Source organism: Mchenga conophoros, linkage group LG15 (assembly GCF_057382185.1).
Source record: "Mchenga conophoros isolate Kocher_MC1m ecotype Shallow Benthic linkage group LG15, M_conophoros_male_GT1.1, whole genome shotgun sequence".
Classification (NCBI taxonomy): domain Eukaryota; kingdom Metazoa; phylum Chordata; class Actinopteri; order Cichliformes; family Cichlidae; genus Mchenga; species Mchenga conophoros.
In genome coordinates, this window is record NC_140540.1 from 31,885,478 (window position 1) to 31,911,029 (window position 25,552).

A 25,552-nucleotide genomic window follows, 5' to 3' on the forward strand; every position below is an offset into this window, starting at 1 on the left:
AATGAAGGCATGGCATGTTGACAGATAAGGGTTGGAGAAAAACAGGAAAGAGTGGTGTGTCATTGTTTAGTAGCCAGACTTTAAAGAACACATAGGACCATGCCAAAATACTCCAGTGTGTGTGTGTGTGTGTGTGTGTGTGTGTGTGTGTGTGTGTGTGTGTGGTTGTACATAATATAACAATCTGTGAGTGTGTCAGGGAAAAGTATGGATGGGCTCTCCTGACTGTCCCCTGCCTCAGAGCCTTGGGTCAATACAGTACATGCACTGCAAATTATCTGGTGCTTGCCATGATTTAAAATCTTATTTTTAGACAGGCCAGATTATTTGCCTTGTTTTAAAAAAGATTTACTTGTTTCTAAGTCTGGATTTTAGATAATAAACTTAAATCGAGAATAACCATATAATTGTGTCTATATTAGTACAGAAATCCAGAAATGGGAAGAATAACTCTTAAAATAGCCTACATTAGGTCTCTCACCAGATGTCTCTCAAAATATCACTTGTTTCAAGATAGAGTGACAAACTCAATTTGCTTGATTTAGGAAATTCACACAAGGCATCTGTTGAAAATATTATTTATTCAAAATCATGTCTGACTTCAAAGTTGTACATATAAGGGAAAAAAATTAACCACAATTTATGATACAAATCACATTTCAAAGACAGCTGTTTGTCCCAGCATGCCAGCATTATGTGGTACAACATTGACATTGGTTTAGGGAACATTTAATGACTGTCAACTTATATCATCACAAACTACACTAAGCCAATACTTGGTGCAACCCTAATCTTAAGGGTGATTTCTATGGGAAATAATATCAGAAAGACTGTATTTGATTGGAACAAACACACTGTCCTTAAAACTAATAGAAAAGTATGAAGTGTAATCAATGAGCTCATGGGCTAATTCTGTAGCTTGAGCAACAATGGGCACAGTTACTTCATATGCCAATAAGTCTTCATTTAAATTCAAAGTTTCATAGCGTTGGTACTCAAAAGCAATAAAAGATGAGTCAATCAAAAAGATATCCTTTATCAGTCCAAACACAGGGAAAGTGCCATCCACATCTGCAATAATCATGGACTTCCCAGCAATGTATTTATTGCCATTTAGAACATACCATTTCACTGAGACAACAGACTGCATGACATCTATTCCAAAAAATTCTTTAATTTTTTTCCTAACATATTCATTATTTTTAACAGCTGATACTGGCCCGGATTCCTTTTCTTTCGCAAAAATAGGATGTTCAGTGCCTATTTCATTTTGACAACACTCAAGAAATTGATTGTGGTTTGCTAGGGATTTACAAACATTTTTAAAATTTAACTTAGAAGCCCACTGTTTAAAATAGGAGTGCTTTGCCTCAAAGCGCATGCACATACTCCTTATTAAAGGTCCAAGGGATAAGATTTGACTGGGAAGATGCAACATATAATGTTGCTTAGGTATTATATTGGCTTCGGGAAAAAGTTGCTTGAACTGATACAGGTGTTCTTCAATCATATTTCTCAGTTGCAATACAGTTTGTAAAGAAATAATGGGAGCAAGAACTATTTGAACTATCATAATTAACTTTCTAATAAATACAACATACTCACTCTCCACACCATACAAAAGAAAAAGTAATATTTTTAAAAGAATTAGCATCTGTCCACAAGACTGTTTCAATTTGTTGTCGTTAGCCGCTAAAGTGCCAAAGGTAATAGGACATGGTTTATCCCGTATTTCAAGAGGTGAGTAAGGAAAATTTTGAATGTCTGAATTAAACTTGTCTAATTCCAATTGTCCTGAGAGAATTAGGTGTTTTAATACAAATTTAACTTCCATTGATGCAACACCTTCAAAAATAACATGCATTATGTCCTGTGGAGTTTGTTTGATCAGGTCAAATGCAGGAACATCAACTAGTCTGCTTCTTCTATTAATTCCATAAGTAGTTTTGAGGGACGCTTTCAATAAATCTGTGCTTGCTTTATCTATTTCAAAACACTGCCTGATATGTTTCTCCAGAGTTCTTTGAACAAACTTCTTCTCCTCAAAAACACTTTGCATATCATCAAAGTTGCATTCACAGTGTCTACATTTGCTATAAGCAAAACCAATCCCTTCTTTAAAGCCAGCAATCTCATGCTGGGCTAGCGTGTCTCCGCAAATGGCTATAACAGCACCAAACAATTCAATTTCACCATTTGACATTTCAATCCTTACACCATTGTAAAGCAGTGATAGATCTTGAAGTATTCTTTTCAGTACAACATCAATACCCCACTGAGAAATGTCACTTGCTTTAGCAATAGCAAGAAGTCGTATTGCAGCTAACTTTGACCTAAATTTTGGATCAATATTTCCTAAAGTATAATAAAACATGACCAATTTGTTTGCAGAAGCATGGGACCCTAAGGGGTTACATATTTCAATTTCATCTGTGTACAGTATTAATTGCAATGCATTTGGCCTCTGAGAAAACAAGGGGTGAGATGTAAAGAGGGACCCGTCTCTAAAATCATAGAAGAATCCCTCTCTGCTTCTTTGTGGTGCAGTGTTCAACATGGTAAAGATTCTCTCATTAGTCATTAACTGCTTTAGACTTTCAATTAATGGTACATAGTAAAAACTTTTGTTCCTTAAGGACATGACCCTTGAAAGACCTTGCTTTACCCAACATATCTTCTGGGATACTACTACTTCCTCGGCGTTGACTGGACAGAACATTTCCCCTATGGCTCTACACTGTCCATATGCAATGGTGGAGAAAGGATCCATGAATTTATCAAATGTAGCCAAAGCCTCATCTTGAAGCTGAGTGGTTCCCTCGGCATTATCTTCAAACACTGTCTTCATTCTTTCCTTGAGCGTATCCAAAAGAACAGCCTGATACTGTTGCACTCCTGAGATGATATGTTTGACCGTTCTCTGTGAAAACATTTGAAACAAAAGTAACTTATTCTGCATTTATATTAAAAAAAAAATTCTGAATTCCATTATGAACAAGTAAGACATTGATTGCCTTATGTAATGTATTGATCCATTAAGACTATAACATACCTGTGATAAGTGGCACTGTTCTTGAACACTGATAGCAAAAGCTGCAGCAGATCTGGTAATATCGTGTCTGGTAAAGGATGTTTTAGCAACAGCTTCTTCCTTTAGAGCAGAAAAACAAAGTTAGTCCAAACTCCTGGCCAATTATAGAAATTCTTACATAACAGGTATAATCAGTTACACCTAATGATTGGTCCATTAAAAAACAAAGTGCATGACAGTGATTAGTGTTACAGTTGTGAATATTCAATATAATATAAGATAATATAATATTCATTCTTTGGAATAAAGAAAAAAAATGGAAAAGAAATCAAAGACAAAGAAACAATAAAAAAGGGGTTGTCCATTGTTTTGATGAGGCTAGGGATTGGATTCATGAGAATGAGATTTTATCTTTTTAAATAATGAATTTTTGTTCGCACTTAGATATTAGTTTCTTTACATGTTTGTTGTATTTATTAAATTATTTATGTATTTTTAAATCACGTAATTTAGATTTGCACTTAGAATTTATGTTAGTATTAATATATGGATATATTTTATTGTATGCATTTATTAATTTATTTAATTTTCAAAAAAAATCATTCTTATCCATGTTTTGGCAGTATTTCTAGCCAACAGATTTTTTTACAGTGCTTCCAAATACTCTGTGTCTTACCTGAAACTGTAATTCCTACGAGATACCCAAATTGCTGTCACATTGAACGATTTAAACGCGCTGAGAGTGTCTTTGATGCAAACTTCACCAGGAGACATGCCAGCCGCAGAGTGTGTGCCTTCTCCGGCTGCAGCATAGCCTGTACTATCTACACTGAACTGCTATTCTGTTTATTTGTTTTTCATTTCATCCTGCAGGATGAAATTGTGATTTAAAATCCAACCATGGTGGAAATCGCTTGTAACAGTTTGAAGAACAATATCTAGCGGTATAATATCGCGAGATCTCGTTAAATTTCTCTTGATTAAAAATGGAGAAAATGATTAAAAGTAATATAGGACCAAATACGAGGAGTTAGACATAGCTAAATTTGTCATCAGAAGCCACACTACATTTTATTTAGTTTAACACTTACCGTGATCGGGCTGTCAACAACCTGAGGCTCCTGCACTTCAGCCAAAGATCCACCAGTTGATATTTCCACGGTGCTGGTTGTTGTTGCAGTACTACAGTTGGCAAAGACTGAAACACCAAAATTTTCCGATCCTAAAGAGTGGGATGTTGGGGGGATCCTCCATCCTCTTGGTGGGCTTCCATTCGTCAAATACAGAGGGTGCGTCCGTTTAATGTGGCGAAAGAATGAGTTAAAAACTCTGAAATCTTGTTCACAGCCATCTATTCCACAGTAAACCCAAAAATCCTGCCTTCGACCATGAGCTGCATTTATGTGGCTAAGGAGCACCTTCAGAGTTAAAGAAACAAAGATAAAACAGATCATACATCTCCAGAGCGCCATGGTGAACTGTTTTCGCGCAGTAGCAATGCAGCTTTACTTTACCGCTCTCCACTGAAGGCCACAGATGAGAGTGTGGGACCATGGGAAAGGTAGGCAATTTTAAAAATATATGCATCCTTAATTATCCAATTTTTCAGGTTTAAATTACATCAGTTATATTTATTTTTAGGCAATAAGTGTTTAAGACTGAATTTATATTTTTATTTTCTTTTTTTTTACTTAAAAAAAATTAAATATAAATAATTTTCTGCATGCGCATTCTCAGTTCCTGTCGTGACGTTACTTTCACGCGGGACAAACTCTTTTCCCCTGCTTTGTTAACCATCAGGACCGTTAGGAAGATCAAAATTATTTATCTAAACAAAGTGAACAGTAATTTAAGGTTGGTAACATTAAGTTGATTTGAAAAATACTATGGTACAACGGTGTTATTAAGATAAAGTCGTGTTTTGTGAGGGCTGCTAGTTAGCAATCTAGCTAATGTGTTAACTTTAGCTAAATGTTCTTATTTAAGCCGTAGGATATTTCCAGGTACTGTGAGTGGAGGCTTTGGAACCGAACTAGAGAACTGCTGTCACGGCATGGACAACTTTGACGATGCCATACTGTCTGTGTTGCAGGGTAAGTCTTATTTTTCAGTTATTTTGGTACGTTAGCTAAGCAGCCTTAGCATCTGTTAGCATCATTTCTGAAACTTGGAGCTAGGATTGCACTCTACTCTGAACTTTATCCACATTATAGCCTTGAGCTGTCTTTGCCAAAATAGACTTGGAACATCATTCTTGAAGACAGCCAAAAATAGTTTTATTGCATTCCCAAATATTTGATAAACTGTTTTAAGTTTGACATTTTATCCTGTTAATATTACTTATTGCTAAAATACATTTATTGACAAAAAAAATGACCTCAATATGTAATAAGCCACGCCCAGGAAAAGAGAAATAAATATCACTTTTGAAGTTGTTTTTCTCTTTTACAGCTGCGAATATTGATGAGGAAACTTTGAGGAGCTTTACCCGGGATGACCTAAAGGATCTTTTTCCGGGCCATGAAAATTTCTTCCGTAGAAAGAAGATTTGGGATTTTATCAGCCAAAAGGTAAATACACATTATACCACTAAGAAGATGATTACTGTCCATATTGTCTAGCATTAATTTGCCTAATTGTGTATTTTTGTTTATATCCCACAACTGTTATAGTTTAAGAGTACTGACCAAGATGCCAACACTTTCCATCGAAGCGAGAGTAACCCCTTAGGCTTTGATGTGTCACAATGTCAGCCTCAAACTTCCACTCCCATTTCCTACACTGCTGACAAAAAAATGAAAATGCCAGACCCACCAGAGTATGTGGTGTATACAGATTCAGAGTTGGACATGGTGCGCAGTCAGTACTTTGCATTGCTCCACAGTGGAAAGGAAAAGGACTGTAGGATGTCGAAGGAGCTATGTTGCAGACTTGTAAGGAACACCGTCACCAGCATGGTTGCAATCCTCCGTGCTAGTCCCATGGGGAAAGAAGTAACATACCCCTCCAAACTCGAAATGAGAGCAATGTCGCAGAAGATTGTCGACTATTACCCCATGTTACGTGATGCTGACACACACATGCCATACGTAAGTCATTCTTTACTCACTACAATATCTAAAATTGAGCGAGATAAAAAAAAGAATGTACAAATATATATTATTTTACCACAGCTGACCATCTACACCAAACTGTACAAACGACTCCAAAATATGAAGTCTCCAAGGAAGAGGCAGGGCTCCATGCCACAACGAGGCAGGCCCAGGAAGACTCTTTTCAGCTCAGATGACACAGACAACGGGACTGAAGGTGACCTAAGTGGTGAAGCAAGTGGTTCAAGTGACTATACCATACTTCTTGAGAGCAATGATGACCTCAGTGAGGATAACTCAAATGCAGGTGTGTACTTTGGTCTGCTGTACTAATGACTTTTGGACATCTAAAACTTCAAAGAGACCACCTGCCCTCAGTTTTCTGTTCAGAGTGCATCACAAGATTTATACAGTGTTGAGTATTTTCCTTAACTTTCTAGCTATTCCCTGTTATTACATTCTGTTCATCTTCTGTTTTTTCCTCAGAGAAAGAATCCCAATTGCCGCTACCCTCCACTGTACCAACTACGTCAAACAATACTACCCTGGCTTTACCACTATTATCCAAGTCAGCCTCATGCTCTGCACCCAGGGCTGATATAGGTCCTTCAACTGCACCTCCAGATGATGTTGTTGGTAAGTCCACCATCACCCTTATCTACCTCTGTCTGACTGTGGTTCCTCTTACAGCTCTTTCCAAAATATGGTTGCAGCAATGAACCCCGTTCTAAGTGTTTATTCCAAAAATCATAGTGGTTTGGCATTAACTCGAGTTGGTGTGTAAAATCAACATATGATAGATACCTCATTCCAGTTTGCCAGTTAGCCATAGTAAGTATTTTAACACTTTGTGTTGTAATGGGTGTTACTCAGTGCTGATTATTTACACATGTAAATCCTCATGCTGGTCACATCTATCATGCCTTATCACAGTGTTTCTGTCATAGATCAAATTACCTAAAATATTTTTATCCATCAGCTCATAATCACTGTTCACACTGATGTGAACGATATACACAGTAAACAACCTTTACCTTATTTTCACCACAGTTTTATTCACGGGCATCTTAAACTGTCGTTTTAATATTTGATTCTGTTCAAACTAACAATTAACATAAATCCATGATCATTATAAGAAAAGGACACAAAGGGAAATGATCAGGACATATAGGGTCAGTTCATTACTCAAACATATTTAACCTAAACATTAATTCTCAGAAATATTATACTTAAAAACAACCATGCAACTAGAAATGACTGATTAGAAAAATCTGAATTTTGTGAAGTCTAGTTACACCATGTCTTACAATTGCTCTTTGCTTTCCCTAGCAGACCATGACAGCCTGAAGATGCAGGCAAGACATTACAAAACCTTGAGCAACATGTACAGGAAACCCAATGCAAAACCCAACCAAAGTGACGTTGCTCAAATTTTGGACCTGGAGTTTGAGGCCAGACGAGCTTTTATTGACGCAGATGTTACAAGGGAAGAAGACAGGCCCAGAAAAATATTTGAAGCATACCCGTGCTTCAAAGACATACAAAATGTAAGTTCAACTACCTTCAGTTAAATTCCTTGCTTTCTCTGGATAGGTTTAGTTAGTTCTTGACTAACTGAGCACAACTTTGTCATAGGCGATGGATGAACTGCGTCGCATCATTGGTGGCTCCAACTGCAAATACATAGATCAAATGAAGGGTCGATGGGCAGAGTTTTGTTCGAAAGTGCAGTTCTATGGCATTTGGAAGAAGGTCCTGAAACCTCCTCTCCCCTTGGATGTACGTGGAGGTAAGTGGCCTTTTCATACATTAAATCCACACATCAGATATGTTCGGATTGCTTTGTTGAGATACTTTTCTCTGTTCACAGTGGATTTTACTGTCACTCTCTTCAATGCACTTCCATCTCTTTTTCCTTCAAAAACTACACCACCAAAGCGGCTGGGAAGTGCCAGTGAGGCTCTCCTTCATATCCTCAAGGTGAGAACAGCTGCAATACCAGCCACTGTAACTTGTACTCCATTTACTTGTATTGTTATTATTAATATTATTATTTTGCTTTTCCTGCTTAATAAGAGTAGGTCGAAGTTCAATTCAGCAGGGATTAAATTACTCCTTATTCAGGATTTCTTAATTGTTATTCAAAACCTACTCCAGAGAGGCAGCACAGAGCAAAAGCACATTGCAGTTAGGATACAAGTAGAAGCAGTAAAATGATATATTTAAAAAGGCCTTCAAAAACTAGAATATGTAACAAAGTTAAAAGAAATTGTTTTAAAAAACAAATGAGAAAAAAAGCACAAATAGACATGATAAAAATGCTGCAAATTAGAGAAAATTCATGCTCAGAATTAATACATTTCCAAAATTTCATATTTATGTAAGTCAGATATTTTATATTTATTTCTTCTATTCCAACAGTAAATCAGTTGGAGCATTCTAAACTCTTGATATTGCTATTTGTGTCTTAAGCTGTTTGGATGCACAGCAACCCTTTCATTTAAAATCTTGAAGAATTTGTCCTTTTTTTGTGCTTCTTCTAGCCAGGTGAAGATGCAATGCTATACCTGGAGAAGCGGCCTCTCTCCTCCCCAGTGCTGCTTTTTGATGGAACAACCAGCATTGTTGCTGTAGGAAACATACCAGTGACCACTCTCTCCTTGGAGGATTTCTGGGAAGGAATGTTGGTGTTGATGGCATATTACTACACCTTGCACTTAACATACCCAAAATGTGTTGCAACGGTCCTCTCTGTCATACAAACTGAGGTAATCACTGATGCCATCCATGATCAAGATGCCACTAGTGCATATAAGAAAGCAATAGCTGAGTGGAAGTCGTTCTTTGAAAAATAGGTGAATACCAAGCAGGATTTTATCAGGTCATTTGCAGTTTGTTTAGTTTTGTAGTACGTTTGTACAACTTTGTTCCTAATTTGCCTAGCAATGTCCTGAGAAACGGCTTTACTTAAGATGCTTTACAAATGAAAGTTGTTGTTTTTTTTTCTTAGTGACACTTTACCTGAGGCATGTAAAGTTTTAAGTCAGTAATGCCATTATTTATAACATTGTGAGACTATGTGACTGTCACAAAAGTTTAAGGCCAAAACTGTAATTTTTTTTCTGTGTTTAGGCCTTTTAAAGTGTTGATTTAGACTTTTAGGGATTGTGCAGCAGCCCTATTTTGTTTTAAAAAAAAGGATTTTGTTCTCATGAGAGAAATAAATGTTGGCATATCACTCTTGTCCTGGTTGTGATTTCAGTAGAAGCCAAGGAGTAGGAAAAAGGTCTGTTTTAAGGTTTTTTTTGCCTGGATTTAATATTGATTCGGCTCTATTTTAAGATAAGCCAACCTGAATCAAGAAACAAATTAATCATATTTCACTAATATTGAGTAGTTTTTCATAGTATTAGAACTATTTTTCTCGTTGCAGTGCATTCATTTGCTGCAAGTAAGAATTCAAAACATAAAAAAAGACTGTAATTTAGCATATTTAACTAATATTTGGGACTTGATATCAAGTAATTTTATCTTAAATTGAGCTCTTTAAAGCTTATTTTAACCCTCTTCAATTCTCAAATGTGTTCTTTTATTTCTGGATTAAAAAATCTTATTTCAAGATTTCTTATTAAGTAAAATAAACTTGCTGCATGGACAGATAATTTCACTTGTTTTCAGTGCTTTTTGTATCAAATGTAGTATTTTTTTCCTAAATATAGACTAGCCATTTTTGCAGTGTGTACACCAGGATATGAGGACCCTGGCAGGCAGGTCATGTCACTGGCTGTAAAAATAGCAGCTGGCAATCCAATAGCTCTGATTTATGAAGCATGTCAGTACTGAGATTGTAACAATGCACTAGCTGGGAGATGATTGGTAGTCTCTCAGTTGGGCAATAAGCACAGCCTTCCTGGAAGATTGACACTTTACACAGCACCACAAAGCCATCATCTCAGCTGTAAAAGGACTCAATGAGTAAAAACTTATTTTTTCTTTTCTGGGATTATTCTTTTGTCATCTGTGACTTTACCACATATTCTGAACACAGCAATGAAAACAGTTACTGTAACCAGATCCTTAAAGAAGCATCTATTGGCCAATATGTGAGAAGGGAAAAGAAAGCACTAACATACAGCGTTAGCTAAAGATTACCTGTTTAAAGTTCTCACAGGTATTTGTGGTAATATTCAGTTTCTCACTATATGAAATTCCCACTTTACCTCCTACTATTCCTGACAAAAGGCTGGAATTCAATGAGATTTTTATTATGCGTAACAATTAATTTCATTTCATTTTTAAAGATTTAACCTTGAAGCATAGCTTATGCAGGAAGAGTGACATGAATCATCTTTAATTTGCAAATTCTGAACCCATTTTTATAACCACGGTGATTTTTTTTTTTCATTTAGTTTTAAGATGTTGATCATGCTATGAATTGAGACACAGCTTTTTTTATTTTCCAGGGAAGCATCAACTTACATTCTGTCAGCACTGGGATACACTCTTACCAATGGGAACTGGGAAAGTGCTGAGTAGTACAATTGTCATTAATGAAAAATGGAAACACAGAGGAGCAGGAAAAATGCGGGTGTGTTTGCGGGTGGTGGTGGTGAGGCTGTGCCACTGTTTTTAGACACAGTAAAAAAGAGGGGCACATGTTGTGTTTTAGGAGTGTTTCTGTCTCAGGTCACCAAACATCAGTGTGTCCTCTTATCAGGGGTTGCCTTCATACCCCTTTTATTAAACCACCCCAGCCCTCGATCCCTTCCATCCCAAGCTGGACACATCAAAGACAGAGAGGGTGAACAGCTGAGTGGGGGCTTGTAGTACCACCCGAGTCTGACCAGTACTCAGGGGTAATGGAGCCTTTTTTATAGTGCATTTTTAGAGAGGCTATGATAAAACATTGAAGTACATTTGATGATTAAAAGGATGAAATGAAGGAACACAACAAAGCTGTATAAATGAGTAAAGCATTAATTTTTCACAATTAATGACAGCACTTACCACCATCCAAAAGAAGTTCAAGGATCTGATAAAACAAAAAACCAAAAAGGACTGTCTATACAGTTACATAAAAGGTTATGTGTTACTATTATCTTTGTATCCTAAAAAAGGCTTAACACCTTCCCAATTACATTTGCACTAAACTTTGTTTTCATATTATTCTTGTGCTGGAACAAAACGACCTTTTACTTTCTTGCATCACAAAAGTGAATATTAGTCATTTGTAATTTAGCTCTAACAGCAGTAATAAATCTAACACCTGCCTTTGATTAATAGTCAGATTTACAGTTTAGAAATTAAAGAGGATGCCCATGGTTATTTTTGCTGTTTGCTCTATTTTGCATGTGTACTTGTAAGAGTTTTGCTGTCATAGTAAATTTACTAGAGCAAACATGTGGAGTGGCTGTGCTCAGGAGGTCATCTACTAATTATTGGAAGGTTGGTGATCCGATCGCTGGCTGCTGCAGTCTCCATGCCAAATATCCTTGGGCAAGATACTAACCCCAGGTTGCTCTCTGATCAAGTTGCATCCATCCGAGTGTGAATGTGTTTGAATGTTAGCTATAAAGCACTTAAAAATTCTACTCAGGTAGAGTAGAAAATTGCTGTATAAAACCAGTCGGTTTAAGATGCAAACAAATTGTCGTTTACTAAGCATCACACAATTTACTACAAATGATTGTGAATTTAATGTACGTCTTTTTGTGCTTACTGTGATTGTGATATTTTTTGTTAGTACATAACACTACCTGCTTGTGTTAGTTAATTGACCTGCTAATTTGGCCCACTCTTAGCAGAATGGCAGCAATAACAGAAATAAACTGATGCATCTTTTGTTTACAAATTAGAACATCGATAGCAAAACACTAACAGAACTTTCCACTCCCATCAACACATATTTGCAATGGCAGCGTCATGCCAATTTACACCGGTTTCCTTCTTGCTTGCTCTCTATACTAACTAACGCAGTATTTTAATAATAATTATTTTACAATAATTCTGGTCTCATGTCCATGTTTTTCTATTCCTGTTGTCAGACAACAGAATGATAGAATAAGCACAGGGAAAACCCGCTGACAGGCTCCAGCCATTAATCAAGCCACTACTCTGCATCACTGAAATCAACGTTGTCTGACAGTTCCACAAAATGAGCTGCACTTCTCTTACTGGCTGCTTCTCTGTCTCACTAATGAAAAGGGCGTGTGCAGCAGCCATTCTAGTTCACTTTAAAGCAACAGAAACTGAAACAGACCAAAAACGAAATGCCGAGCCACAGGTATACAGACGTATAGTTATGAATCACGGGACTCTATGTAGTCCAGGGCTGCCCAATCCCAGTCCTCGAGAGCTACTATCCTGCAGCTTTTAGATGCATCCCTACTCCAACACAGCTGAATCAAATGGTTTGATTACCTCTTCAGCATGCCATCGTGTTTGGCAAAGGCCTGATAACAAGCCATTCATTTGATTTGGGTGTGTGGGAACAAGGATGCATCTAAAAGCTGCAGGACGGTAGCTCTCGAGGACTGGGATTGGGCACCCCTGATGTAGTCCTATAAGATTAAGAGGGTAAAAAAAAAGTTTGGTTCTGCTAATCAAATGCACGTGATTAATTGATCGTCAGAATGTGTGACCCCGCTATAGAAAGGATTTCTGCAGCATTCAGGTGTGAGTTAACACAGTGCCACAAATCTCCCAGGTCAGATCAAAACTCAAGATCTACATATCTGAGTCTATAGGTTTCAGATAACATGTTAAATGTTACAGCCTGTTCTCTTCAAAAAGAACATGGCAGGGGGGCTTAGGTTTAGAAAGTTGCATCTGAACAAACCACAAGAGTTTGGACCAACAAGATCAAATGAAGACCGTACTGCACAGCACTACAAAACACAATTTCATATAGTTTTGTTTTCAAAAGTCACAAAAAGTGTTGTGACTTCCGTAAATAATACTTTTAAGGCTTTTTCTTTTTACATCATTTTCATATGAGAACTAATGCTTTCCCATTTAAAACAAAAGTCCACATTCAAAAGATTTTAGATGACTCTTTCATCCAAGATTGAAAATCTTATCTCAGAAGAGGACATAAAAAAATAAAGAAGGTGGTGTAAAAAGACCTCTTGCTTAAGATGTCCCATGTCTTATTTATTATCAAGTTTACTATTCTCCCCAGCTCAATAATAAATACTAAAAGAACATGTTTGCCACTACAGCTGTCAGCTTCTAAAAAGCCCTTTACCCTCCAGTGTTATCTGGGAGTTGCGAGATGAAGAAAAACATCTTGATTCTTCCAACGCAGAAGCCTCACCCCATGGTGAGCTGCAGAATGGAGTGGTGGCATCATTCCATGCATTATTCAGCAGTGTAAATTAACCCTGAGTGGAGATACTCCATCAATCAAGAGTGATGGGGGTGGGGCTGCAATAAAAGTATGCTGGCTGGGAGAGAGAGAGGAGTGTGAATGGAGGGTGGAATGCCGGTGGTGGTTATCTGTGTGTATCTGGGAGTCTGTCAGATGGAATGTAATGGAGAGGGAGTCAGAAGTCAGAACTAGAATTAGCCACCCACTATTTCAACAGGTGGCCCTGACAGTCACAGGAGGCATGTGGACAGGCTCGGGCAGAAACTGTCTGACCCAGTGTGAAACCAAAGTGGACCTGAATCAGAGGCTTTGAAGTTATTAGAAGGCATTGCTTAGAAAAAAGCAAATTAACGCCATGCTGTTGCTATGCAGTTGCTATCTCAGGGTGAAGTAAAATAAGAGATAAAAAATACTGCTTTTGTCCTAGACTACCAGTACTTTCAAATTTCCTTAAATAAAATATTTGTAGAACCACTGATTTGTTACCAAAAAAAAAGAGGGGAAAAAAAAGACAGTTTAGCAATTAGTTAGTAAAACAAGTAAGAGTCAGAGCCTGCTTACTAGCTTTATCTTCTTACCTTTCAAGAATATTTGGGGTTTTCCTCAGAGGGCCAAGTTAATTCCTTTCTCTCTTCTTTTTTTCCTCAACTTTTTAGGAAACAAGGAAAATAAAAATAACAGCAGCATGGCTGTATGTATGTATGCAATGACACACTTGGCTTCCAGACAGGGATGACTGATGAGTCCCTGACAGATGATACCATGGGGATTTGTGTTGATGTCACAATATCAAAGTTTATTTTCTCCAATAAATAAATTGTTATACTTACCTTAAATACCTGCACACCTGAAAGCATTCTGATCAGCTATATTTTTTTGTGATAACATTAGTATTTGCTCATCATTTACTTGAAGTTTTAGTGTAGTTGTAGACTCTTAGCTTTATACTTCTTATTGTGTTCTGTGAAGAAAACGTCCCTTACCACCGTAGACTCATTGTATGTCACACTCCATCAGTATTCACATGAAGGCAGTGTACATGGTTTGGTTTACTAAAGAAAACATGTCCATAACTTGCTCTGGCTGCCAAGTCTGTGTTTGCTTGTTTTGTTTTGTTTTCCAAATTAAAAAACAGGACATTATTGTCTAATTATAACAGACTTACCAATGTCTATGTATTTAAATTTATTGTATGTGTCTGTTTCTAGATATATTTGCCTATGTGTAGTCCTGTAAATTCCCCGTGCCTTAATCAAATGCTGATTGGCTGACAAGTGGGCTGGAAAAGGGAAGGGAATGGTAGTGGAGTTCATAAGGAATGGGAGAAGTGTGAAAAAAATGCCAAAGATAAAACAAACAAACAAAAAAAATATAGACAGCGGCTGCAGTGGAAACCTTTCATTATTTTTAAACATTTTTTTGTCACCTTTTTAATTTCAGTTCCGTTCTCTATACTGTATGTTATAAATTCACTCTTGTGCACCGCAGACGAGAGTAAGAAACCAACCAGTTGATGACATATTTTTGACACTGCTCCCAGCTGATCACAGACACTGTCTGCAGGTTCAAAACTCCCCATAGACCCTCATTGCCCCACCACTGCTGAACTATGATTTAACCAATATCCAGAGCTAAACTAAAATCACAATTTTTAAAGTGATATTTCAGAAATAAAAAAAAATAAAAAATTTTTTAAATAGAATATATTTGGCAGCATTCCAGCATTGTCTCATCCACGCCTGGTGAAGGCACATCGTTTAGAAATCTCCATGCATTCTTCTACTTATCCAACCCAAGTGTCCTGGGGGGCTGAAGCCTGTCTCAGCTGTCATAGGTCAAGAGGCAGGATACACCTATATAGGACACACTGCTAATCTGTGGCTGGGCTAAAACATACAGACAGCAACCATTCACACTCACATCCACACCTATGCTAAATGTAGAATCTCAAATAACCAAACCTCATGCATGTCTGTGGATGGTATGCCAGGACCCTGGCATAAGTTCCCAGGCGGTCTAGGTATTGCAGGATGTAATGCAGCCCCATGTTCACTGCATCACCCACTGACCTGTTTACCCGGTAGGCAAACTGCAGAGGGTCCAACTGGTGGCCTGTAATGTCCTTCAGATGGGCTAACACCAGTCGCTCAAAGGATTTCATGACCACAGACGTCAAGGCGACAGGTCTGTAGTCATTCTGTCCTGTAATGGTGGGTTTCTTGGGAACAGGGATGATGGTGGAGCGTTTGAAGCAGGAGTGAACTTCACACAACTCCAGAGATCTGTTGAAGATGCGGGTAAAGATGGGAGCCAGCTGTTCAGCGCAGCGCAATCAATCAACTCAATATGGAAGATGATAAACGCATATTGGCCCTCTCGATGGGAAATTTGACTATTAAAAATATAACAAGACGGAACAGTCGACCGAAATAAAGTATTATGACCATTATGCAAGAAGGAATTTTCTTTTCACCGAAGCACTTCCAGCTTAAAATATCACATTGACACAAAGCATACATTAGCCGAGGATGCTGCTAGGACTTTGGCTAACGCATCACCCAGCTTGCGACAAACCACTCACAGAGCATCGGGGACTCAGTAAGACTACCTCGGACATATTGACCGACAGATTTGCTAAGTGGATTGCAACAAACTGCAGACCTATATCGGCAGTGGTTAAAAAGGCCCAGCAGCGTCTCCACTTTCTGAGAGTGCTCAGGAGGAACAACCTGGAGGAGAGGCTGCTGGTGACATTTTACAGAGCCACCATAGAGAGCATCCTAACGTACGGCATAACAACATGATATGCAGGTTTGAGTACTTACGATTGTTTTTTTGTACTTTTTATATTTTACATTTATATTTATTATTGAAACTTGCACCAAGGGAGTGGCACTCCAATTTCGTTGTACTCTGTACAATGACAATAAAGGCTATTCTATTCTATTCTATTCTATTCTATTCTATTCTATATCGTTGAGAACACGCTCTTTACATAGCTTTGGTTCCTCGTTTCAAGGACTTGAGGTGCCTCCCCAAGGGTGACAGAGAGAGTTTTTTGTTAACATGAATGTGTAAGATGTTCAATAAATATGTTAAGTGCGTAAATTTTCCCTTTTTTCTCGAATCTGTTTGCTCATGCAAAATGCAAAGCGATTAATATAGAATAAAAATGAATGATATTTAACCATGATTAATCAAAAATTAATCCACAATAACCCTGTGATGAATCTGATTAAACATTTAAAAAAAATCTGATTAAAAAAAATGCTCATGCATTTTTAATTTGTCATTTATTAAAATTATAAATATATATTTTAACTCAAAAGTACAGTTTTTAAATTTAATGTTGCTGAAACAAAAAAGTAATAAAAAAAATAAATATATCTCAGGGCTCGCAAAATTTCAAAATCCCTGGTAGCCCTTCGGGCAGGGACTCTTCAATTTTTGGTAGCCCAAAATAAATTTAAGTAGCCCGAATAAAAAAGAGAGCAATTTTTTGATAGATGTTTTGTTTCCTTTACAATATTATACATTAAAGTATAATATTGTAAAGGAAACAAAACATTAATCAAAAAATTGTTGAAACACAAATTACAACATTGTATACAAATTAAAATCATCAACTCAAATACTTGGTTCTAATTGAACAGAAATTTCTATGAACTTGTAAGAACTGTGTAGGCCATGAATCAGTCTGTGTCAGATCCTGAATTTGAAATTTCCACTGAAGTCACGGGTAAGAGGCAAGTTGAACCAAGATCTAGGCCATTTGCTTTTTGAAGTTTGCAAAGACTGCTAAATTTTGCCAATGGTAGTTCACTCTTTGCAACATAGTAAGCTGTTTTAAACTGATTTTCAGGTTTATTTTTAGTATGTTATTTGCAATTGGTGTTTGTTCTGGGAAAGAACATTTCTCATGGGTTCTAATGGGGGCCTTTCTTAAAATTACTGGTCCCAGTAACAAAGGCGCTTGTCGACTCAGAAATCGAGGGAAAACCAACAACACACCCGGCAGAACATTATGTTATTTACACGGGTGCACATAAGTGGTCCGCATGTGTGCATTCGCTGTCAAAATAAAAGACGCGCACCAGATAAGAAGTTGCAACGCGCAACTTCTTATCTGGAAAAGAGAGTTTATTACAGAGAAATGTCTCTTTCCAAAATAAAAGCTATACTATACGCTTCTTCTGGGCTATATTCTCAGCAGCATATTAAACATATCAGGTCCCCATAAGGAAAATCATGTGCTAACGGCTGTCTAAATGACTCAGGTAAAGTTTGTAGCAAGCGTGCTTGTTGTTTTTGTCTGCTTCCACTTGTCTTTGCACTAGGATGCTGTCGGAGTAAATGTGCAGTCATATTCGTTGTGTTCCCACTAGTGCTGTCAGCGTTAATCTCGTTGAAATGACGTTAACGCCACAACACAGCAAATCTTCGTTAACGAGCTACCGCGGATCGCCCCGTGCATGGGGCTGGACGGCCAACACGTTAACTAGCTAACTGCGCTAACACACTAGTTCCCACCCATGTAATTAGGCATTGCGTGGCACATCCAACATACTGTTTTACTTTAGTCCATGACGCGCTTACCTTCAGGGTCATACGTCACATGAAAACCAAAATAATTCCAAACGCCAGATCTGAATGAGGGTGGGGGAGGTCCATGTTACAAGGAGAGCTTAACTTCTGTCTCGCTAGCTTGCCCTGCGCTCTTCCTTCTGACGATGCTGTCTGTGTTGAGCGCTCAGTGAATCTGCGTTCGACTACTCCGCCTAGGCTGCACTGTCGACCCTAGGCGGAGTAGTCGAATGCAGATTCACTGAGCGCTCAACACAGACAGCATCGTCAGAAGGAAAGTTGATAAAATAAATTACAAATTTTGTATTGTTCGATACATATGCGTACCGAACCGAAAGCACTGTATCGAACGGTTCAATATCGATATGAATATCGTTGCACCCCTAATAAACACCCAGCACGCCCCTGCGGGCGGTTTATCCTTCAAGCTCGGGTCCTCTACCAGAGGCCTGGGAGCTTGAGGGTCCTGCGCAGTATCTTAGCTGTTCCCAGGACTGCGCTCTTCTGGACAGAGATCTCCGATGTTGTTCCCGGGATCTGCTGGAGCCACTCGCCTAGCTTGGGAGTCACCGCACCTAGTGCTCCGATTACCACGGGGACCACCGTTACCTTCACCCTCCACATCCTCTCGAGCTCTTCTCTGAGCCCTTGGTATTTCTCCAGCTTCTCGTGTTCCTTCTTCCTGATATTGCTGTCATTCGGAACCGCTACATCGATCACTACGGCCGTCTTCTTCTGTTTGTCTACCACCACTATGTCCGGTTGGTTAGCCACCACCATTTTGTCCGTCTGTATCTGGAAGTCCCACAGGATCTTAGCTCGGTCATTCTCCACCACCCTTGGGGGCATCTCCCATTTTGACCTCGGGACTTCCAGGTTATACTCAGCACAGATGTTCCTGTACACTATGCCGGCCACTTGGTTATGGCGTTCCATGTATGCCTTGCCTGCTAGCATCTTGCACCCTGCTAATAATAATATATATATATATATATATATATACTTTTTTAAAAAAAGTTGTATTTCACAGGAACCTGTGCTAAAAGATTGACAAAATCTATTCAAATTCTCTTTGAATTTAAGCATACATTCTTTGTGTTTATTCTGCATTTACTTCATTAAATTGCATAAATGTCAGTTACAAGCTTAAATATAAAGTTGAAAAAATTTAATTGCAACCGGGCTATTGATCAAGTAATTGCAATTAATCGCAATTAATTACAGAAAATTGTGAGATTAATTAGTTAATCTCTTTTAATCTATTGACAACACTAATTTACATATATATCTTTATCATTGCTAAAGATGGAGCACAGCTCAGCCAGGATTTCTGTATATCAATTAAGTGACAGTCACAAATAACAAAGAAATGCATAGGTCTGTCAAAAAAATGCACCAAAGACTCATTTTAGGCCATGTGTAGGTTCGTCTGGAAATTCTGTGTACCATCTCGACCTTCTGTATAGCAGTAGTTTTTATGTGTGTGCATGTGTATTGCATGTCTTTGGACATTTCAAAAGTTCAAACTGTTGTTTTCTTCTCACTTGGCGCCCTTTTCCCAATTCATTTATTCGTTCCTTCATTCCCATGTGAGATTCAGGAATGTATTTTATTGATTGCAAAATAGCCACATGGGGACATTTCCTGAGGCATTTTTACACCTTCTGTACAAGAACACTGTGTTTGTCCGTTCCTCCTTTTATTCAAAAGGAGTAGAAATGAGGAAACACAAGATAAAACACTTAATTCTCTGGATTGTAATGCTGAGCAGTGCAGAGGCAGTCATGATGATGTTTGGAGACGGATTACTGTCTAGAAAGTAGGCATTTTCTTCAACCACATCTTCCCTTAATTTGAAAAAATAACCCAACTTTTTCACCAATGTGTAGCAGAGGAAATCAGGTTCTCTCAGAGGAACACTAAACTGCACTCCTGTGTATGCACCACATTACAAATTCAAGGCATTATTCAATAGAGAGAAAGGCTATTAACTCTGCTGCTTTCTGGGATGCAGTCCAAGTCAGATCAGAATTCTGGTGTGGTTAAATCCCCATAAGGGTTCCTGAGACGGGGCTGGTGCTTTCTTCCCATCGACAAGCCGAGGACACGAGCATAATGACTTTAGGCACGGTGGTCCTGTTTGGATGCTTGTTTGTTTAACAGCATATTCATTGGCTGTTTGCTGATAAAACTAGTGAGCACCATTGCAAAGCCACTGCTGATGAATTGGTACAGAGGTTTTTTTGGTGATCTCTATTGCTTGTTTCTCTTGACTGGGAGAAACAAGGCCTCTCATCAGGAAGGGTAAAACTGTCTTTGAAAAGCAGGATAAGGCTGGTGTCAGAGGACAGCCCGCGGTTCCCTTCATTGCGTTATGTAACCAAAGTCTGCTTTTGATGGAAAAGAGGAGATTTGTACAACTCCTGTTAAAACATATGGGCGTTTTGTAAAGACAGATAAAGATATAACACATATAAAATGACAGTAATTGTCAAAATCTGCTTATGTTCAAATACAATATTAACAATTACGATTGCTACTTGCACAAATGAAATCAGCTCTTTGATTAAGCGCTTCTCTATTCACGGCGTACATCTGATTCTGTTTTTGAACTATTTTCCTTGTGTGTGTGTGTGTGTGTGTGTGTGTGTGGGGGGGGGGGGGGGGGGGGGGTGTTAAGGAGAAAATAAAACATTACACCGAGACTAATTTCCTCAGGGACATTGAATCATCTTTCATGAATTCTGTGGATGGCTGTCTTCGTCTGTGACTGGGAATCTTCGACAACCATTATTATTGTACATCAATACCAATTCCTACTTGATGAAACAAAAGCAGTATTCATGGTGTGTCATTCATGGATTTTCTTTGCCTTTTTGATTGATTCGATTGTACCATAACCCATGCAGCTCATCTTTGTAATCTTCAGGTGTTCCTCTGTAGGTTTATAACAAAATAGGCTACCAGAGCTTAAACGTTCCAATATAAAAGAGGACACCAATAGATTAGGTGCTATTCTGTCAGCTTACTGACAAAAAGTCTAGGGATCTATAATTCCACATCAGGAAGGCTGAAAAAACAGCAGGAGACAGATGGTCAAAATGGTCAAAATAGAAGCTAGAAAGACTGAAACAGAACACTAGATCTTACGCCCTCCCATAATGCAACTGGACAGGTCATTTGACCCTCTTTATCTGTGACTTTCAGACTGTTCACTGCTGGTTTGTATTAAATTCTGGTTCCTTAGTATTCTTTACGGCCAAGAAAGACACAGGGCTCAAAGTGGTCCTTTTACTTTAAAAATTATCTTTATTTTACATATCTGGATATAAAGACCTGAAGACAAAATACACAACCCCAGGTCTGAAGCACAAACAGAAGCCTAGTTATTTATATACTTGCCCTCTACGTCACAACACACTTTAAGTTTCGATCAAACAGCCTAGTTGGTTTCACTTTCTAGCTGCAAAAGCACGCTCCGCAAAAGCATGTAATTTCCTGTCAGCCTGCAACCTAGTTTTACACTGAAGTCTGGGCCTCTCTTATATAAACCAATATAATCAGCATATAAGCATTTAAGATTATATATTTATTACCTAACAGACCCCCTCTTTAACTAATTCTATTAGAATGCAGAAACTGGCTTCAAGCCCAAGGCAACATACCTCTCTGATCACTTTTCTATCACTTGAACAGTGAATAAATTATTTTCACTGGTGGAGTTAAACGTCCACTAACTAAAATGACTTGCTGCTCTTTAGTTTCTTTAACTAGTATTTTAGAAACAGTAGTTTTTTTTTTAACAGGACTGTAAACAGCACCAAATGAAGACACACATTGAAACTGCTTCTCCAGACTTACTGTAGATGCCTGCCATAGAGTGGCAGCAATCAAACAGCAGCTATATTGAGTGTTAGAGAACTTACACTCACTGAATCAAGAAAATGAGTTTCTCTCTCTTATGTCAGAGCCAACAGACATCCTCTTTTATATTTAATAGCTTTGAATTTCTGATATTAATGTATGGGCAAGTCATGGAGTAAGATGTTAATTGTGTAGTTGGGTTGAATCCCAGGCCTCCATCTGCACAAAAGTGAGCAAAGAAATCTGCTTTTGGTCTGATTACCAACCAGCTGTTGTTGGCCTGTAGCAATAAGAAATGTCCAAATGCAAGACTTAGTGTCTTATGTTTCAGAGCAACCAGGTGGTCATAAAGTGTAAGCAGTTTCATAACAGTCCTCTCAAAGATATAGTACTTACATTATATCATTCCCTGAATCCATAATGAACTGCATTTGGCCTCTGAGTTCAATTTTACTGGCCACACCCATGCTTGATTACTTCCAGAACAATTAAATCAAGCAATAACTTAAAAATAAGCTGTTAGTTAACTGAGTGTTCCTCATGTATCATCTTTGGAATTAAAGTGAACCAAATTGACAGCCCTTATCCACAACTGGAGAAAAAATATACAACAGTGGTGAACCACCATATGAATGGCCTACCAGCATCACTCAAAGAGCACATTAACGTCTCATCCACAAAGTCACAAAAGAATCCTGGGCAACATGTTAAGAACTGCAGGCCTCACTTGCCTCAGTTAAGGTCAGTGTTCATCATTCAACAATAAGAAAGAGGCTAGGCAAAAAGGACATACTGTAAATGGGAAAATTACAGTGAAAACCACTGCTGACCAAAAAGAAAAGGTCTATCTCCCATAGTTTGTGTCCTGTTTTATTTGGCATTAAACTAACACAGCATTTCACAAAAATACATTACACCAAAAATCAAACATGGTAGTGTGTTGGTCTCAAGCTGGTTTGCTGCTTCATGAACTGAATAACTTGGATCCAGCAGGAGAATCTCCAGTCATAAGTTGAGCACTTAGATTATGCAGCAGAACAATAATCCAAAACCCAACTGCAAGTCTAACTCTGAACGACTCAAAAACAAAAGAGGGTTTGGAGTGGCCTAGTCAAAGTCCAATGAAAGACTCACACACAGGCAGACTCTGTTATCACAAACACTTGATTGCAGTTTTTGCTGCCAAGTCGGTGGCGCAAGTTATTAGATTTACAGGGTAATTAGTTTTTAAAATGCAATTACTTTTTCTTCATAGCACTGTACTAGCACAGTTGAATGTTCTGATTAATGGCAATTCCGCAGCTGCCCAATGTCATCCAATACCACAAAGGCCCAATATTTGAGAAACTGTCAAGTTGAAATCCTGTTACAAGAAAAACAGCAAACACATCAATGAGAGTTTTTAGGTTTCCTGTGATGCAAAATTCAACAGTACAAGCTGTGCAGAAACTGGAAATTGGGGAAGCCTTTTGTCCTGATGTCTTCCTCCTTGGTGGCAACAGCAGGCCATCTCCCTTTCTGCCTGACTGAGGAGGCTGTGAAAACTGTCAAATTCATGGCCCGATTCCATGAGATAACACAACTTTAATAGTTGATTGTGGAAGTCCCTGACACCCTTAATGAAAGAAGTTGACATAGCAACATGAATGTGACAAGCAAGCAACAGTTCCAGCAGGGAATTATACAGAAACACCTGAATAAGAAATAATGCACATTCTCTTTGACTATTCAACAGCCCACTGACACAAAGGACTTTGATGTCCCCTTAACCGTGTTAGCCCTGACAAAATCTTGTTATTTGGTAAGAGTTCAAGTGCACCAGCAGGCATGGACCATGAAGTGTTTGATTTCATCAAAAAAGTGTCTTCTGGGGCAAAAGAGTCACTTTTCATCTCTGGACCAAATGCTTCAATCCGTTAGTGATGCCAGCTGCCCTGCTGGATAAACCCTAAAAGGTTTGAAGCCAATCTCTTGGGGTGGGGAGCGCTGGTGAATACTCATTGTTTTGCCTGAACTCTGCTGTGTGAAAGAGTCGGGGTTGAAGGGGAGCAGGAACATCAAGCCAATCGTCTGTCACATCAGTCAGGGAGATGTTCATCCAGCAGTCAGTCAGTGAGCTGGTGGTGGCGTGGGCATCAATAAGGCTGGCTGACAGCTGGCTTGGAGAGACAGTAACAGTTGTCTTCCTCTTGGAGTGTGCCATGAACACACAGATATTAGAGAGACTGACAACACAGTTTTAATCAATATCCCACAATAGCTCAAAATTCTACGATTCATACTTTTATTCAAGTCTTGAAAAGGGGTTTGGATGAAGCCCTGGCTCTGTGGGAGGATTCTTTTTGTTTTGTATTTACTATTGTCACACAGTTTTGTTTCTTTTCTAAGATCAGCTAATAAGAAATATTAACTATCCTTCATAGTTCAGGAATCAACTTGAGGATCGCTGCTGTATACCAAATGATTTAACCCTTTAGAGCCGATCGGAGCGGACACGCTCTGTTTTGTGTAACTATTTTTAAATCCCGGTAGCTCTGCAACCACGTAAGCTAGCGCAAAAATTTTTTTTGCATATGGAACCGGAGGAGTTGTACTTACATCTTATGCCATCAGCTTGTCCTAGGTCACGGTTTCCTTCCACATAAAGCTTTGCAAAAACTGCATAAAAAGCGCTTGCAGCAAAAAAAACATAATATTCCAGAAACACGCTTTGCCGATTCGATCAGCTGTTCATAACACTTCCTACGTTGGAATAGACGTCAGCGTGAACTTTTGCATTTCCGCCATTACCTGCCCGAAACCGGAAGTGACGTCATTTTCGCGGAAATGTAGTCTTTTTTACCATCAGGGCCTCAGGGCCTATACTGGTCTTTTTAAAAGTTATCTTTGACTTTATGACTTTCTGTGTCGTTTCTGGGATGCTTAGGACTCATATTGCACTGCTGGAAATAGTTTATTTTGATGCATATGCTGCTTTTTTGCAAATTTGCAGTATAATATTTATTTTCGTTTTTCCTGCAGTGTATAAAAATTGGTGTATTTCAAAAATAAAACTATGAAGACACTCAAAATAAATTTCCTGTGGTGGGAAACTACTTTGTGCAACTTTTTTGTATTTACAGTTTTGAGGGATAAGCCTCTTAAATTTCTCCAAGTAGAAATATATGTTAAAAAAGCAAAAACGATTTTCAATTTTTTTGTAGTTTATTGCACTTTTTTGCAATGTATGTAATTTATGTAATTACTATGCACTTAATGAATACATATTATTAAAATCTGGGCTATAATGGTTGTATTGATGTATAGCAACTTGAAATGCTCCCAAAAATGGCTCCACAGCATGTAAAAATATAATATAAGCTCTGGCGGACTTGGTTCTATGGTAGGTCTTAAAGGGTTAACAGTAAGACTTTGAAAGCCTACCTGTTTGACGTGGCACAAAGTTTGTGATTTAATGATCATTACTGATAGTTGCTGTGCCCTCTATGTAATTAATGACACAAATCTGGAGCCTATGAAACTGCAAATATTTCATAAAACAACAACTTCAACTCCTGTTTCATGTCTTCAAAGCTGTGCTGGACACATGGATTTCATTCATAACCTCTGACA

At 38.3% G+C, this 25,552-nt stretch overlaps 2 protein-coding genes across 5 annotated transcripts; one reads left to right on the forward strand and one right to left on the reverse strand.

Moving 5' to 3' along the window:
• Window positions 1-562: 562 nt before the first annotated feature.
• LOC146558660 (uncharacterized) lies at window positions 563-4,540 on the reverse strand. The gene is made up of 3 exons (XM_085247474.1): window positions 4,123-4,540; window positions 3,053-3,151; window positions 563-2,920 (listed from the first exon to the last, which is right to left on the reverse strand). Exons 1-3 carry the CDS (start codon window positions 4,501-4,503, stop codon window positions 794-796), a joined length of 2,607 nt encoding a protein of 868 aa, XP_085103600.1. The 5' UTR covers window positions 4,504-4,540; the 3' UTR covers window positions 563-793.
• LOC146558661 (uncharacterized) lies at window positions 4,054-9,328 on the forward strand. Of its 4 annotated transcripts, none has more exons than XM_085247477.1 (10): window positions 4,054-4,592; window positions 5,035-5,124; window positions 5,483-5,601; window positions 5,704-6,120; window positions 6,205-6,430; window positions 6,610-6,759; window positions 7,453-7,670; window positions 7,759-7,912; window positions 7,994-8,103; window positions 8,667-9,328. In XM_085247477.1, the coding sequence occupies exons 1-10, from the start codon at window positions 4,568-4,570 to the stop codon at window positions 8,976-8,978; spliced, it is 1,821 nt and encodes a 606-aa protein (XP_085103603.1). In that variant the 5' UTR covers window positions 4,054-4,567; the 3' UTR covers window positions 8,979-9,328. The 4 variants fall into 4 exon arrangements, with proteins under 4 accessions (XP_085103603.1, XP_085103602.1, XP_085103601.1 ...); XM_085247476.1 differs by lacking the exon at window positions 4,054-4,592 and adding an exon at window positions 4,747-4,885 and having other exon boundaries at window positions 5,018-5,124; window positions 7,456-7,670; XM_085247475.1 differs by lacking the exon at window positions 4,054-4,592 and adding an exon at window positions 4,747-4,885 and having other exon boundaries at window positions 5,018-5,124; window positions 8,667-9,327.
• Window positions 9,329-25,552: the final 16,224 nt, after the last annotated feature.